General features: G+C 52.6%; 5 protein-coding genes across 5 annotated transcripts; 2 read left to right on the top strand and 3 right to left on the bottom strand.

Annotated features, from left to right (window-relative positions):
- Positions 1-6: 6 nt before the first annotated feature.
- Positions 7-5,760, top strand: BJX68DRAFT_276845 (ankyrin repeat protein). Its single transcript, XM_071048201.1, has 6 exons — positions 7-955; positions 1,013-1,252; positions 1,312-1,633; positions 1,683-3,411; positions 3,467-4,461; positions 4,516-5,760. Exons 1-6 carry the CDS (start codon positions 29-31, stop codon positions 5,538-5,540), a joined length of 5,238 nt encoding a protein of 1,745 aa, XP_070904523.1. The 5' UTR covers positions 7-28; the 3' UTR covers positions 5,541-5,760.
- A 2,520-nt stretch (positions 5,761-8,280) lies between these two features.
- On the bottom strand, positions 8,281-8,850 carry BJX68DRAFT_117065 (uncharacterized protein). Its single transcript, XM_071036037.1, has one exon. The coding sequence runs from the start codon at positions 8,652-8,654 to the stop codon at positions 8,334-8,336; it is 321 nt and encodes a 106-aa protein (XP_070904522.1). The 5' UTR covers positions 8,655-8,850; the 3' UTR covers positions 8,281-8,333.
- BJX68DRAFT_276839 (major facilitator superfamily domain-containing protein) lies at positions 8,851-11,411 on the bottom strand. Its single transcript, XM_071048200.1, has 3 exons — positions 9,965-11,411; positions 9,655-9,910; positions 8,851-9,602 (listed from the first exon to the last, which is right to left on the bottom strand). The coding sequence occupies exons 1-3, from the start codon at positions 10,794-10,796 to the stop codon at positions 9,047-9,049; spliced, it is 1,644 nt and encodes a 547-aa protein (XP_070904521.1). The 5' UTR covers positions 10,797-11,411; the 3' UTR covers positions 8,851-9,046.
- Positions 11,412-11,601: 190 nt separating this feature from the next.
- Positions 11,602-12,876, top strand: BJX68DRAFT_262010 (alpha-ketoacid dehydrogenase subunit beta; the record flags this gene model as incomplete). Its single annotated transcript, XM_071044335.1, has 3 exons — positions 11,602-12,158; positions 12,227-12,789; positions 12,839-12,876. The coding sequence occupies 3 exons, from the start codon at positions 11,602-11,604 to the stop codon at positions 12,874-12,876; spliced, it is 1,158 nt and encodes a 385-aa protein (XP_070904520.1).
- Positions 12,877-13,330: 454 nt separating this feature from the next.
- BJX68DRAFT_276835 (arylsulfotransferase family protein) lies at positions 13,331-15,248 on the bottom strand (the record flags this gene model as incomplete). The annotated part of the gene is made up of 3 exons (XM_071048199.1): positions 13,331-14,715; positions 14,772-15,100; positions 15,230-15,248. 3 exons carry the CDS (start codon positions 15,246-15,248, stop codon positions 13,432-13,434), a joined length of 1,632 nt encoding a protein of 543 aa, XP_070904519.1. The 3' UTR covers positions 13,331-13,431.
- Between the last annotated feature and the right edge of the window lie 105 nt (positions 15,249-15,353).

Below are 15,353 nucleotides of genomic sequence, written 5' to 3'. Positions count from 1 at the left end.
GATCCTCTTCTTTCTCTACTCACCTACAATGCCTGAACACAACTTGCCCGAAGTGCCCGTGAAGCATGCCGACTTCCTGGAGCATGTCAAAGCCCACCCAGAGAAGGCAATCCCCGATCTCGTGAAGCCATACAATGACTTTGATGCGGTGGTACGCAAGATCTATGCCCAAGAGCCCGACCATCCGGCTGTCACCAACAACCATCTCAACCTCGTGCCTCTGTTCGACTCCAATGGCTCAACAGACGTCAGAATCCGAGCTCGAGACCTTGCCTCAGAGACAGATGACCTCAAGTCGAAGTACCTGATGCCTTTGAAAGACGAGCATCGTAAACCGTCCGGCGCACCTGCCATTGTTTCTAGCCTGAAGGAATTCCAGACCCATTTCAACATCTTCTCCGAAAGCTCCCTGAGTGACCTGGATTGGAACAATGTCATTGCCGCTGGAAGTGCCGTTGCTACTTCTATTCTCCCTGTGCCTGAGAAGTACAACGGCTCCAAGCGTGGTCTGCGACAGTTCTACCATGAGGAGTTTGCCCCGGCTTCTGATGTCGACCTGTTCCTTTATGGTCTGACAGAGGAACAAGCCATCGAAAAGATCAAGCAGATTGAGAAGTGCATCAGGGACTCTATACTCACCGAAGTATCCACCATTCGCACCAAACACGCAATCACAATTGTTTCGCAGTATCCGACTCGACATGTGCAAATCGTTCTTCGCCGGTACAAGTCAATTGCCGAGATTCTGACTGGGTTTGATGTCGATTGTTCCTGTGCTGCATATGATGGGACTCAGGTCTACCTGGCTCCTCGTGCTGTCGGAGCCTACATTACCCAGGTGAATCAGATAGATCTCTCTAGGCGTTCGCCGTCCTACGAGAATCGTCTTTCAAAGTATTCACACCGAGGATTCGAAGTTTTCTGGTCGGACTTGGATCGTTCACGGATTGATCCGGTGAGCAGCCACATGTAATATCTTGTGCCGTGCAATGCTAACACTGTTCCCATGCAGTCTCTCTTCGAGCGCAGCTTCACACGAACCGTCGGTCTCGCGCGCCTTCTTGTTCTAGAGAAACTTCCCAAGTCCTATGACCGTGACAAATATCTAGAGCAACGACGCAAGGAGCGTGGACGGCCTCCTGCTGAGAATCATTTCCGATACAGATCGCTCCGCGGGAACATCAAAGATAATTGGGAGGACGAGGTCGCGGAATGGGTCGATCAGGATGAAGTGTCTGACTACCACACCTTTGTAAGTCTCATCCTGACAGGTTCTTTACACTGTAACGGCAACCTGACTGACACGTGCAGACCATTCCATATGGCCCTAAGTTTCACGCCCGCAAGATTGAGAAACTCCTCTATACCAAGGACCTACTCCTCAATGCCGAGTGGAACAAGCCGAAAGACCGTGAGGTCAACCTTCACCGTCACCCTGCCTTTTTTGGTAGTGTCCAAGACGTCATACATGATTGCTGTGGATACTGCCCCAAGCCAGTGACCCCCGAGGAGGAAGAGGTAGCTGCGGAGGAAAGCAAGATCTACATCTCAGGAGAGATCACCTTCATTAGTGATAATCCTGGCCGACAAGAGATTGGCAGCTTTAACCCTATTACCGACACTGATTGGACCGGTGAGTTTCACGATGACTTATTTGACTTCCCGTTGCTTACGGTGCTCAGAAATGGCCTACATCGGAAACTCCGCTGGGCTCTGTCAAGCGATTGTTGACAACGACCTCAAAGAGGTGAAGCGCCTAGTGAGTGAAGGCATTGTTGATGTGAACCGGCGCGACCACACCGGACGCACGCCGCTGCACTTGGCATGCATGGCGTCGACTCCTCAGATCGTCCAGCATTTGGTGGACAACGGAGCTCGGATGATTTGGCGTGTCGCAGACGGCCGTACTGCATTGCATTTGGCGGCTGCCCGGGGAAGTGTCGAGATTGTCCGCATTCTCCTGACCAAGAGCGACGAGAATGAGGAGGAAGAGGCGCGCAAGGAGGAAACTCGCAAGACGGATACCGAGTCAACTGGCTCGGACAAGGAGAGCGATGAGGAGCTACTCGACGGACCGTCTGATGACGAAAACGGGGATGCCACTTCGTACGCCACTGGATCCTTTGTCGACGTCAAAAAAGAAGCCGACGACCAGTCCACGGTACCTGATGAAACAATTGATCTGGGCCCCGATGTGTTCGATATCAATGCCATCGCCTGGGATACCAAGGCATCCCCTCTCCATCTTGCAATCCTCAACGGCCATGTGGCAGTGGTCGAGGAGCTGGTTAGTTTGTTCGGTGCCGATGTCATCCTTCCTATCAAGCTTCTGAACAGCTACGACAAGTCCCCAAGAGCCGCTATTCTTACCCTAGTCCTGGCATCTCAGCTTCCGGGGGAAGCCGCCAAGGCCATGAGCAAGAAGTTGCTAGAGGTCGGAGCATCACCAGCCCAGGCCGACATCAACCACAAAACTGCCTTGCACTACCTCGCCCACTCCGGTAGCCCCGAGCTGCTGGACGTCTACCGACAGCTCGACCAGCCCGCAGTAGACAGGGCCATCAATCACCTTGCTATACAAGGGTTTTACTACGACCAAAGAGTGGAATCACCACTAGTGTCTGCAATTGCAGCTGAGGATGCTACTAAGGCCCGCAAGCTACTGGACTTGGGCGCGCATCCTTCTATCAGTCTGGAGGAATACCTCAAAGCCGTCGAAGCGGCGGACGCCACCAGAAACAGGCATAGTACCATCGGGGAACACACCAGCCGCTTCGAGCAGAATACTACCCAGCCGATAATTCTCGCCGTGAGGAAAGATCTCCCCGACATTGCGCGGGAATTGCTCCGCCGTGGCGTGGATCCGAACACTCTGACAGGGGCCGGTTACAGAGTGGTCAGAGATTCGTATGCTCGAAACAATGAGGCTGGAAAGTCGCTCCTTGACTCGGTGCAGGAGAAAATCAAGGCACTTCGAAAGTACCAAGGCGAGAGCATTACTGTGAAGCCGCCACTGCCCATGGAATCGGATGACTCTATATATCTGGAGGGGTGTGAAGAGGGCACTTACAAGAAGTGGGCGGCGGAAGTGATGCTCAAGCAAGCGAGAGATAGGTTCATTGAGGAACAGAAGCAATTCGACGAAGCTGTCAATGCATCCAAGAACTGTGATGGACTTGAGGAGAAGAAAGCCGCCATCAAAGCGGTGCTTGCCGAATTTGAGCAGTTGGAGGCAGAGCTGCTATCCAAGGGCGCGAAGCGCTTCGCAGAATTGCATCCCGACATCAAATTCCAGAAGAATTCTCGCAACAGCTACCGGGACTACTCGCAAAAGCAGGAGCCGTATGAGACACACTTCGACTTCAAGGCGCAGAAGTGCACCGGTGAGATGCAGGAAGGGTACATGCAACTGTAAGTTCCTCCGTGAACGGGTATGGAGGATGAAGCTAACGATTTGTTCTTTTAGCTTTGAGGCTGCGTGGTCAGCAGATATCGAGACGATCAAGGCTCTCACTCTGTCGCCATGGGGCCCAAACCAAGACCGGACGCCTCTTGAGGTTGGAGTTACCGACTACCGCAACTTCTCTCCTTTCTCAGTTGCTGTGCTTCGAGGCCATTTGAGCACCGCCAAGGCTATACTCACAATATCGGTTGCGCAGTATAAAGACGACGATCAGCATAAGAAGACTCGCTACCGGATGAGAGAGTACCAAGACAGTGACGATGATTCATATAATTCTGATGCTGATTCGGAGGACATTCAACTCGAGAGCCATGTCATCGGCGCTGAATTCACGATCGAAAATGTCGGCGAAGTCAAGAAGCAGGTCGAAAGCCATATCCGGCCGCAGAATGTGCTGTTGGGATATTGCAACATCCGCCTCTTCCTGGATAAGAGCGAACACTCCGATGATGAGGCAATCGGCGACCTGATTCAGTATGCGATCTGGAAAGACGACGTGCAACTACTGATTTTCATTCTCACTCTTGGCCAGGAGCTGCTAGACAACAGCACGGATCAGTCTCAACACTCCGCCTACCAGGTTCCGTACTACAATTTCAGGATGGCCATCCGTCTTGGTCGCCTCCGATGCCTGGAGGAAATGATCAAACGCACTGGTGCTGGGCTACCCCTTGATAAACTCGCAGAGAAGAGCGGGGTCGAGATAAAGGAGAAGCCCAAGTACTACCAGGGGTTGTCTGTACATGGCAAGAAACGAGCTGACTGGGCTGCAAGGGGCGGCGGTATGCCACCCACCAGGGCGATAGATCTGAGTCCTCCTCTCCTGCTTGCTGCACAAGCAGGAAGTCTGGCTTCCGTGGAATGGTTTCTGGGTACGGCTCCGGCCAGGTATTATCTTGAGTTTGTGAAAGCTCACAAGAAAGATGCACGGTTGAGGAAGCTTGCTCTCACGGACAAGGGATTGGAGCGGTCTATCCTGGATTGGTTGGATACGCGACGTATGTATTCTTTTCTTTTCATTGACTATTGGATCCCATAATAACTGTGGGTAGGCGACCTTGTTCTGCACTGCGCGGTTCTGTCAAAGTGCACTGAAGAATCTAAGCAGTTAGTGGAGTACCTGCTCCAGCACATGCCACACTGCCTGGAGGTGAAGTCGGTGACGGACTACACGCCCCTTGGTGCTGCATTCAGGTCCAATAAGCCTGAATTCGCGAAAATCCTCGTCAAGGCAGGCGCGAACCAAGCCGTCCGCTGTGAGGGCGGCATGAACCTTCTGCATCTCCTCCTCCAATACTACACCAGGCACCGAGACCAAGCTTGCTACAAGGATATGCTCGCCCTGATTGACCCACGCCTTATCTCATCCATGCTGGTCGAGCGCTGCGCCTCTGAGCCAGGCTCTGTCACCCCACTTGCACTGTGGATGGCGAGCGTATGGAGCGCGCACAACATGACCGAAGACGCAGAGGAGCAGGCGGTGGACATCCTGCGAACCATTCTCGACCTTGCCGAGCCCTCAGAACAGAGACACCTTGAGCTGCTCGACGGCTCCGGAAACACTCCGCTACACAACGCAGTAAATGCTTTGCACGGAACACCTCTGAAGCTCTTCCTTGAGCGCCGCCCCGACCTCCTGCACCGCGAGAACGCCGTTGGTTCCACGCCCGCCGAACTGGCAGAGAACAAATGGATCACCAAAGTCACTTCAAATCCACCCGCATCACCCCAGGTAGAAGAGAATCGCTACTGGGATTATGGCTCGAACCGCAGCGCGTGCGCTCTCGTGGATAAGTCTCCACAGGAGTATGTGAAGAAGTCCATGCCAAAGTATACGGCCGAGGACATCCATAACCTTTGCGTAGAGAAGGCGGCGGAGGACATGAGCGGGAAGAGGAAACTGGTGAGCTTGTACGATGCCAATGAGGTGGCGAAGAGATTGGCGCTGAAGCAGCGGAATGGAGGCTGGTCGTACCGAAGCAGGAGGTATAGACGCCGTGGGGATGAGGATGATTATGATGAAGAGGAGGAGCAAGATCAAGGAGAGCGCGATGAGGTTGCTCAGTGGATTGGGTGAGCCGTTTGTTGAGGGACGATCCCGCTATTGTCGTATGACTGATGAATGAAACTTGTCTTTCGCGATTATCATCCTCAAGTAGTTCTTCTACCGTTGTTTGTCCGCCGCTCTGGGGCGATGGGTACAATCCTAGGGATACTGAGTGGTGAGCGCTTGTATGATCAGACGGCATCTTATTCGTCACCTCATCACGATGTAACATCCTTTGTATACTTGGCTAGGTAAGATTGCGTCTTAGACCGTCTTGACATCTCCTCGAATACGGGGTCGATTAGCAAGACGCTAGTTGCTGCCTGTTGCTCTCGTGGCGTCGTAATCATTGTCGAAGTATGCAACTGCCTAGTACGATCTCGGGTAGGCGCCAGTCCTCGAACCTCGTATTTACCACCCTCATCTTCCACGATTCCAATCCTGTCGACGTCAAATCACCGACAGCAAACACAATGCTCTCCTCGCTTCCAACGACCCTATCAACCCTCCCAACGGAGCTCATCCTCTTGATAGCCGCGCACCTCGCGGAGGAAAAAGACCTCAACGCACTCATACAAACGAACTGCAAATTCCACACCTTCTTCAATGATCGCCTGTACCAAACCAATGCCGACCAGAACCACAGTAGCGGCCTCTTCTGGGCGGCTGCAAACAACCAGAAGCGCACGATAGAGAAGTTTCTCGAACATGGCGCCAAACTCTCACAAACATCCCAGAAGCGCGCCGAAACGCCCTTCATACTTGCCGCCGCCGCAGGGCATCTCGCTCTCGTGAAATGGCTGCTAACGCAACCGGGCGTTGATGCGACTGTAGCAGACAAGCAAGGTCGAACGGCACTCATGCACGCATGCAGCAATGGACACACGGAGGTCGTGCGCTTCCTCTTAACCCTGAAGAATATCAATCCAGCACAAGCGGGTCCGTATAGCGCGACACCCCTCCGCCTGGCCGCGGACGGCGGACACGCCGATATATTCCGACTACTCATCGAATCCAGCGGTGAAGTCGCCATCGAGCCCGAACTCAACCTTAACACGCACATGTGCGTTTATCGCGCTGTCGCTAAGAACCACCGGTCCATCCTAGCGATCCTCATCGAGGAGCACGGCTTGGATCCGAACTTCGCGGACCCGGAGCGCAAGATGTCGCTCATGCACTACGCCGCCATTAATCGATCAGAGGCCGTCGTCGAGTACTTGCTTTCCATGGGCGCCCATCCGGATCCCGTTTCCACGAGTCCGTGTACGCCCTTCACGCACGCGGTACGGGGGCGATTGCTGGGTGTGATGAAAATGCTTATGGATACGGGGAAAGTTAACCTAGATTTAGCGGAGGGGTTCAGTCGCGCGACACCATTGATGAGCGCGGCGGCTAATGGATACGACGAGATCGTGCGCGATCTTATCCATCGTGGCGGGGTGGATATCAACAAGAAGGATCTGCACGGGCAAACGCCGCTATATTGCGCTGCGAAACACGGCCGGACGTCTGTCGCCGAATTTCTGCTCTCGCAAAAGGGCATCATCGCCGACTCTCCCGACTTCAAAGGCGAGCGACCCTTCATGGCTGCGATCCGCGCTCGGCATGCCGATGTCGTCGAGCTCTTCTTTAAACGCGAGGATATCGAGTGGGATGTTCCCGATCGGCACGGGCACACCCCGCTTCTTGTTGCGGCCTCAGTAAATAAGGAGGCGATTGTTGAGGGGCTCTTGGCGAAGGGAGCGCGGATCGATTGTAAGGATGGGCATGGGCGGACGCCATTTGCGTGGGCGAAGTGGTGGCAGAACGAGAAGATGGAGAGGATATTGGCGGAGTATGCAGTTCGGCAGAGGTATAGACGGCCGATAGGAGTGAGGGATCGGGTTATGATGATTGAGGGGCAGGCGATCTCGCCGATGGTTGCGCTTGCGGAGGAGATTAGGGAGCGGGGAAGGGTGGAGTGAATTATTCGTTTATTTAAAGAGATGGACGTCGGCTATACTCATTAATAGCTCATGGAGGGGTTTATCTTCGAAAGTTATATTAGCTTTGCTCCGAGATTTCGTGGATATATTAGCAAGCTGATATAGAACAGCACATGGAGCCACTGAAAGGATTTAGCTCAAGCAGTATACCCGACATGAAAAACCAAAGTATTTGCACACGTATAGCTTCCCATGCGAGAGGTGAGAAAGAGAATCGTACTGCCGTTTCAAGGCCGTCCTTTCGATTTCCACGTTTAGCCATTGCGGGGCTAGACCCCGGTGCGTCATCGGTGTGTCGACGCATCCTGAGAGATGTCAGCTTAGTCTGTGTGGTAGGGTGGACATCTTACCCAGGGCAGATGGTGTTTATGCGGATCCCGTGCGGGCCGTACGTTTTGTGGTCCTATTAATGTTAGAAGTTGGGGTTCGACGAAAGGAGGACATACTAGGTTTGTGAGTCCGACCACAGCTATGTAGTTAACTTTGTGAGTATGTAGGGCTAGACCTTACATCAGGGGGAAAAGGAAGTTACCATGCTTAGCCACAACGTAAGTGACAGTTCCAATGCTCAGATCAGGGGACCGAAACGCCGAGGGTAGAGACAATGTAGACAATCATCCCACGGCCTTTGTATCCTGGGGGTGGCCTACTCAAAACGTAGCAAGTGGAAGCATAGCACGGAAAACAGGACAGCCGAACCATCCATTTATCACTCAGTATCACACCAGTTAAGTTGGTGTCAATCACAGGTTGCCAATCCTCGAGCGAAAATTCGTGCATTGCCGCGGGAAAGCCCGTAATGCCAGCCCCGTGAATCGAGATGTCAATTCGTCCGAACTTAGAAGCGGCGGACTGCACAGACGCAGAAGTATATGCTTCCTTCGGGACGTCCACGGCGAAATCTCAATGTAACCTCCTGGTATTGCTTGTAGAGCTCCGCTTGGACTCTCTCAAGATTGGCGAGGTTGACATCCGCCAGAGAGAGAGCCATTGATCCCGTCCTGACTGTAGAAGAAAGTGAGACTTTGGCCGATACCTGCTCCGTAATAGCTACGCCAGTCAGATGGCCAGACGGTATGTCATACCCGAGCCACCTTATGATGAATGTGGGACCAGCAACATGCCATGAGTGGATGTGTCGTATAGCCCATCTTGACATAAGAATGACCGTGTATATGAGAAATTGTCGGTGTCGATTTTAGAAGACAACAGTCCCTGCCAGCTTTTCTAACCCCATGTGAATGCAAGGTTCGGTTGCGGCCAGTGGGAAGGACAAACCTTGTTCTATAAATCCAACCAGAATTGTCAACTAAGAAACTCGAGAAACTTCGAACCACTGGTGGTTTGTATAGTGGAAAAATGGGGCCTATCGAAGCTGCCACTATATCACATAAGTGCAAAGGATCTTAGCGGTGATTGAATCGGTTCGTTCAACTGTTAACGGGCGGGGCAGGAGAAATTGGGCATTTGCCGTTGAACAAAATACATATGGAAAGACAACCGGTTCTGAGAGGAACTGATCTGTTGGAAGGCGTTTTCAAGTTCATTCGACTATTTGCTGCTTTCCCTCTTTTCCCCTGTCGCCTGCCCCTCGACTGGCCGGTCAGCAGACGGCTGATTGTCTCCCTGGACGCCACTCGAGGCTGGCTCTTCATCAGGATCTCTGGGCCGTTCCAGTCCTCGATCTCGAACAAACACACACAACAAGAAGCAAGCACCGATCAAAGGAACCTGCAGGATAAACACGGCCCGCGAGGCAGCCGCATATGCACTGAGAATCGCCGTCCACTCCGCATCGGAAAGACCGTCTCTCGGTGGCAATGAGTATGTTGAATGTGCCAGGTTCTTGAATTCGTTGGGGAGATTCGAGCGGAGCACAGCTTGCAGAAGTGCAGCAGAAACGGCCAAACCACATGCACCGCCAAGACAGCGGAAGAAGTTTCGATCAGATATCACAACGGCCCGTTGGGCTTTGGTGCAATGTGCTTGGCATGCGATCTGTGTCGGCTGGAAGGTGCTTCCAATTCCCATGCCGGCGATACCGACGGTCACGCAGATCACAGCTGGGGTAGTCGTGCCGCTGAATCTAATCATGAGGCCTGCGCCACTAACAAGGTTTGTTAGGGGTCGAGGTCGAGGAGGCAGAGCAGTGAGCTTACAGTGTCCAGAGACCAAAGCCGATCCATATCAGCTCGCCATACCGCTTCATGCGGGAGATATATTGTCCAGAAGCAACCGACACTATCGAGTGACATGCCATCATGGGGCACGTCAAAGCCGCAGAGACAATTGGACTCCATCCGCGAGCATTCTGGTAATACAATGGGAGATAATAGAGGAAGGCCTGATAAACAGCTCCCCAGAGGAATGTCTGCATGAATAGAGCGCAGATGACCTTATTCCTGAAGAGAAAAACTGCTGAGTGTTAGTCCATAATCACAATTCGTTGCTTAGGCAGTGTAGGTATACTCGGAAGCATAGGCAGAATGGCTACCCTCCATTCTACCAGGACAAACACGATCAACGACACGCCTCCGAGAACAAGCATGCTAATGACCATTGGCGAGTCCCAGTCAAAATACGATCCTCCACCAGCAATTGGGATTAGCAAAAGTATAACCGCGGCCGATGACGTGAGAATCCCTAGAAAGTCGATACGCTTGGCGCTCTCGGCGAAGCTGTCCCGTTTGTGATTGTTGGGAATCAGAAAGTAACCAAGGACGGCACATATTGCAGCTAACGGAGCAAGTAGCCAGAAGAACCCTCTCCAAGTGGACTTGATCACAAAAGCAGCGCCAATGAACGGCCCGATGATGTTGCCCAACCCCATAAAGGCGCTCAGAATGCCCTGATATTTTCCACGCTGTTCCAAAGTCACAATATCGGACACGATGATCATGGTTAAAGCACTCACACCTCCGCCAGCGACTCCGGCAAGTCCACGAAAGACATAAAACATCTCGGGGGTCTGTGAAACGCCACAAAGAATGTCCGAGACGCAAAGGAGCGCCAGTGCCGATATGTAAATACCCTTCCTGCCAAAGATGTCAGAGAGGCGGCCATACAGCACGGTAAACATGGTATTCGCAATCAACGATGATGTTCCAGCCCATGATATGGTGTTCTGTGCGTCGAGATCCTCGGCAATAGTGGGAAGTGTTACACTAATGCCGTTCTGATCGACGAAGGTGATGAGGATCGAGATTGCAAGTCCAGCGAAAACCACAAGGAGTTGTCCGTGCTGAAGAATATTTGTTTGGTCATGAAGAGCCTTCTCCGCGGCTCTTTGTCGATCCATCATTCATCTAGGGCAAGTGTTGTGGTTTCGAGATAAATAACTAGCCGTGCGAGATTCGATAAGAAAAGGTGGATTGTCGAAAACGACAAGCTTGACTCTGAGCTTTCTGACTCAACGGATTTTAAGATGTTGGAGATAACATCAGGTTAAGTTGGAAAACAGGATCAGCGGTATCGGCAAAGCAGGATATTTTTCCATCGCTTCTGGGAAAATGTCTTTTCCCTGTTCACGTCGGTCTCGACTCCGATCCAGTGAGAGATAAAAGAGGCATTCATGCGCTCAGGGTCGCTCGGAAATAAGCCACGAACCAGTGACTGTTTAAGGCAGACCGACCGAGCATCCCTCAGTTGTCAACCAATTCCTCGCGGTGATCTGTGGAGAATCGCCGAACTCACCGGATGTTGACTCCGTCCGTCGCGTCTCCAAGTCCAGGTCGAATCTAGTACCCCATGTCGTATCCCCGCGTTCTTCTTCGTGGACACGAGGTATTGACGAGGCTTTTCCCCCGATCTCGCAAGCGGAGATGTCATTTCAATGCAAATGGCAATAAACAGCGTTTCGTGACTCGAATGATCGCGATAGAGGAAAGCCGAAGCTTTCGGACAAGTTCCGACAGAACGCCGATATTGCTCACGTGACTAGAAGCATATTGCGGCCTCAAACACCAGGCATCAACAGCCGATAAGCAAGGCAGCAAATCTCGGTTATCCGCGGTCTCCCCCGCATGATCTCATGCCGCCCCGATGCTGGGGAAATAAAACCAGGGGGAGAGACACACTGCGTCCTCTTCACCTCTTTCAACCTCATAATGGCTTCTCTTCTACGACCTCGCCGCATACCGCGGGTATGTACCCGCAGCTACTCAACCGCTCCCTCCACCTCAACACGCCTCAACCTTCCAATCGACTATAAATCCACTCCGCTCCTCCACCACAACTCGTCCTCGCTCTCGAATGCTTATGATCTCCCCGGTTCCAGCACGTCAAAATCCATGAACCTATACACAGCCATCAACGCTGCACTCCGCACCGCCCTTACAAAATCAAACAAGGTCATGCTCTTCGGCGAAGATGTCGCCTTCGGCGGTGTGTTTCGGTGCTCGATGGATCTGCAAACCGAGTTCGGATCGGAAAGGGTCTTCAACACCCCACTCACGGAACAAGGCATTGTGGGTTTTGCAATCGGTGCTGCTGCTGAGGGTATGAAGCCCGTCGCGGAGATCCAGTTTGCGGACTATGTCTTCCCAGCTTTTGACCAGATTGTCAATGAGGCTGCCAAGTTTAGGTATCGAGAGGGTGCGACTGGGGGAAATGCTGGTGGACTGGTGATACGAATGCCTTGTGGCGCGGTCGGGCATGGTGCCTTGTGAGTCTATTCTGCTTCATGCTGTCGACTTCATGCGGTGGACTGGACTAACTGATAGATTCGCCTAGGTACCATTCGCAATCACCCGAAGCGCTGTTCGCTCACATTCCTGGTCTACAGGTCGTCATGCCCCGTTCTCCTTCGCAAGCTAAAGGCCTACTCCTGTCTGCCATCTTCGAAAGTAATAACCCCGTTGTCTTCATGGAACCAAAAGTCTTGTACAGGGCGGCTGTGGAGCACGTTCCAAATGAGTACTACACAATCCCACTGAACAAGGCGGAGGTCATCAAGCCCGGAAACGACGTGACGATTATCTCGTATGGCCAGCCACTATACCTCTGCTCTGCAGCCATTACTGCCGCAGAAAAGGCGCTAGGTGCCAGCGTTGAGCTGATCGACCTGCGAACAATCTACCCATGGGATAGACAAACTGTCCTTGATAGCGTGAAGAAGACCGGCCGGGCGATTGTGGTTCACGAGAGCATGATAAACTTCGGAGTTGGCGCTGAAGTGGCCGCAACGATCCAGGATGGGGCATTCTTACGGCTGGAAGCGCCAGTCAAGCGGGTCGCTGGTTGGAGTACCCATACCGGGTTGATGTACGAGAAGTTCATCCTACCGGATGTTGCTAGTGAGTACTTTCCAGTGATAGCTGAGTATACTCTACTAACGTGCAATAGGGATATATGACGCCATTAAGCAGACACTGGAGTATTAAGGCCTGTCCGGAGGTTGCGTCACAGTTGGGCGTTCAATCCTTAGAATCCGATACCACTTTGCAATTCAATCAGAAGATAGCGATAGAGTCATCAAAGCATCCTGCAAGTAGTTGGCCCAAGGTGGCGACAATCGAATTACCAGTACACGTAAAACCGTATGTTGCGTGCATTGCCCGTCCATGAAGTGTCAAAGCCCTCGCACCGGCTGAAAGCGTGTACCTCCAAGCCAGACTTCCATCAATTTGGTAGACGGACGCCTTCCTGTGCGTCTTTCTTTTATTCCGCGGCGCCATACTGAGCTGGTATAGCTTGGCTAGGTATCTGCAAGGCATTCGCCTGAACAGGGCGCATTCGTGAGGATAAAGGAATCGTGGTCTTCTAGGCTCCCATACCAGTACTATTCAGTCAACGGAAATGGGGGACTAAATAAGACAGGCACCACCCCTGATCCTTCTTGCGTCCGCATCTCGAGGGGTCGCTCCCAACCATCCACCCTCTCACTCGAATTACAGTTGTCCACGGCTGAAAGCGGGATCCGGACTGCATCTCGGAAGTCACTGGGGCACCAACTCATATGCATCTCTGTGCCTCAGGCATGAGCATCGACATTTCCAGAGTCCCTTTACCTGGTAAAACGCGGCAACCAGGCCGCATATTCCCATGACAAGGGCAGCGTGCACGATCAGTTCATTAGAGATGCCACTGTCGGAAGGCGCCTGGAGCAAGTCTGTTGTACCCAGTATGTTTCCCTCTGCATCCAATGCTGCTAACCGATATATCGAGTAAGTCGGGTCAACGGGAAGAGCAATTGCCGTCTCAAAACCGGTTTTCTCAAAGTCCCCGACAGACGTGAAACTCCTCGACCTGTTGACTTCCTCGATGCGGTCGCCGTCCCACCCTTCCAGACGCCAACCAGCAACCTCTGTCGCGCCGTTCCAACTCACATAGACCACGTCGTCAACTACGACTGCGTCAGGTCGAGTCTGCGGGTTTCCGACCCAATTACCCTTAAGCGCACGATATGACACCACGCGCCCAAAGTCGAAGAACGCCGACGCCCCAAAATGCACGTTACAGAGCAGCTCGCCGTTGGAGCTGAACTCGCTATATGCCGCGCCATGTCCCCAGCCTACTATAACGCGATCGATGTCATCTATGAGCTGCACATTGCCCTGAGAAACGGATTTCAGCTGGTGTGGATGATGGTATGTGGCCAGCACCGTCGCCTCTCGTCTTGGAATATCGAGATGGACGGCCATGCCGCGGCTTTCACGCTCGGGGTCGCTATGCGCATGAGCGGCATTGTCAAACAGCGTAATGGCACTGCTTTCCATGTGCCACCGGGCGTCGTGCTGCCAGGAGAAACCGGTGGCCTCGCCATTTGAGAGGTCTTTGAATTCATTGTCCTTGCCACCAAGGGCCCAGAGAACGTTCCCCGTGGAGCGCGAGATGCAGAAGATGGCATGCAAGTGTCTCGCGGAGATGATGTAGTTCCCGCGCTCGTCCTTGTCGACACTGTTTATGTGGAAAAAGTCAAACGCAGAGGCCCGCTTGTTGCCTGTTTCTCCGGACAGCATCTCGTATGTGGTGTTAACAGCAAATTTATCGGAAGCGCGCCACTCGAAGATCAACTCCCCTGTCGCAATATCAAGTTCTTGAAAGAGACAGTCGTATATCCAGCCTATTTCGGGTCCGCCAACTGATCGCAAATCCATCATGATAGGGTCATATATTGTCACCAGCGCCGTGCCATCAGGCGTGATCTGAAAGTCATGCAGATCACCGCCATAACTTCCGACTGGGTTTATCACGTACCGAACCGTATATGCCGAGTCAACCTAACCAAGCAGCATATGGTTAGATAGCTATCGTTGTTTCTAGTCAAGCTACTCACCATATACCACGATCCATATCCTCTCCCTTCAACTTGCTCACCTTCCCAGTAAGTGAGGAAATCCTGACCGTGGAAGCGCTGCACCTTGAAATCATGCGTCGTCCCCCAGTTATGTTTCATCCAGACCAGCTCACCATTCGCATCTAAAATCATTGGCCCCGGGTGCGCAACTGAATCTCCGCGTGGCGCAAGAAACGTATATCCGGAGTCGCATGCCCGGTCATTATCGACAGCAGTAATCTCTACCACAGGCGATTCGTATTGGAACGAGACATAACTCCTCGACGGGCCGAATCCATACGCACCCAAGTCATACCAGCTGAGATCGTCTCGAAAGCGAAAGCGGACTAGCTGAGGGCCGGCAAAGATATAGAAAAGATATAGAAGACCGGCAATGAGCATGCAAAGAACGACACGGATGAATTGCCTGGTGTCGACGCGCCAATGCCGTGAAAGACCCCAAGTCAAGCTGACCATCGCGACATGACAACAAATCTCAACCAACTTGCCAATGCGGACGGCGAGGTTGATAGATAGACACGTCCCCTCAGATTCTCAGGAGATACATGGTCACGCAAGTCT

Source organism: Aspergillus pseudodeflectus, assembly GCF_044049435.1.
Source record: "Aspergillus pseudodeflectus strain CBS 756.74 chromosome Unknown BJX68scaffold_3, whole genome shotgun sequence".
In the NCBI taxonomy this organism is placed as follows: Eukaryota; Fungi; Ascomycota; class Eurotiomycetes; order Eurotiales; family Aspergillaceae; genus Aspergillus; species Aspergillus pseudodeflectus.
Note: the sequence above shows the minus strand (reverse complement) of the source record. Positions and strands in the feature narration are given on the sequence as shown.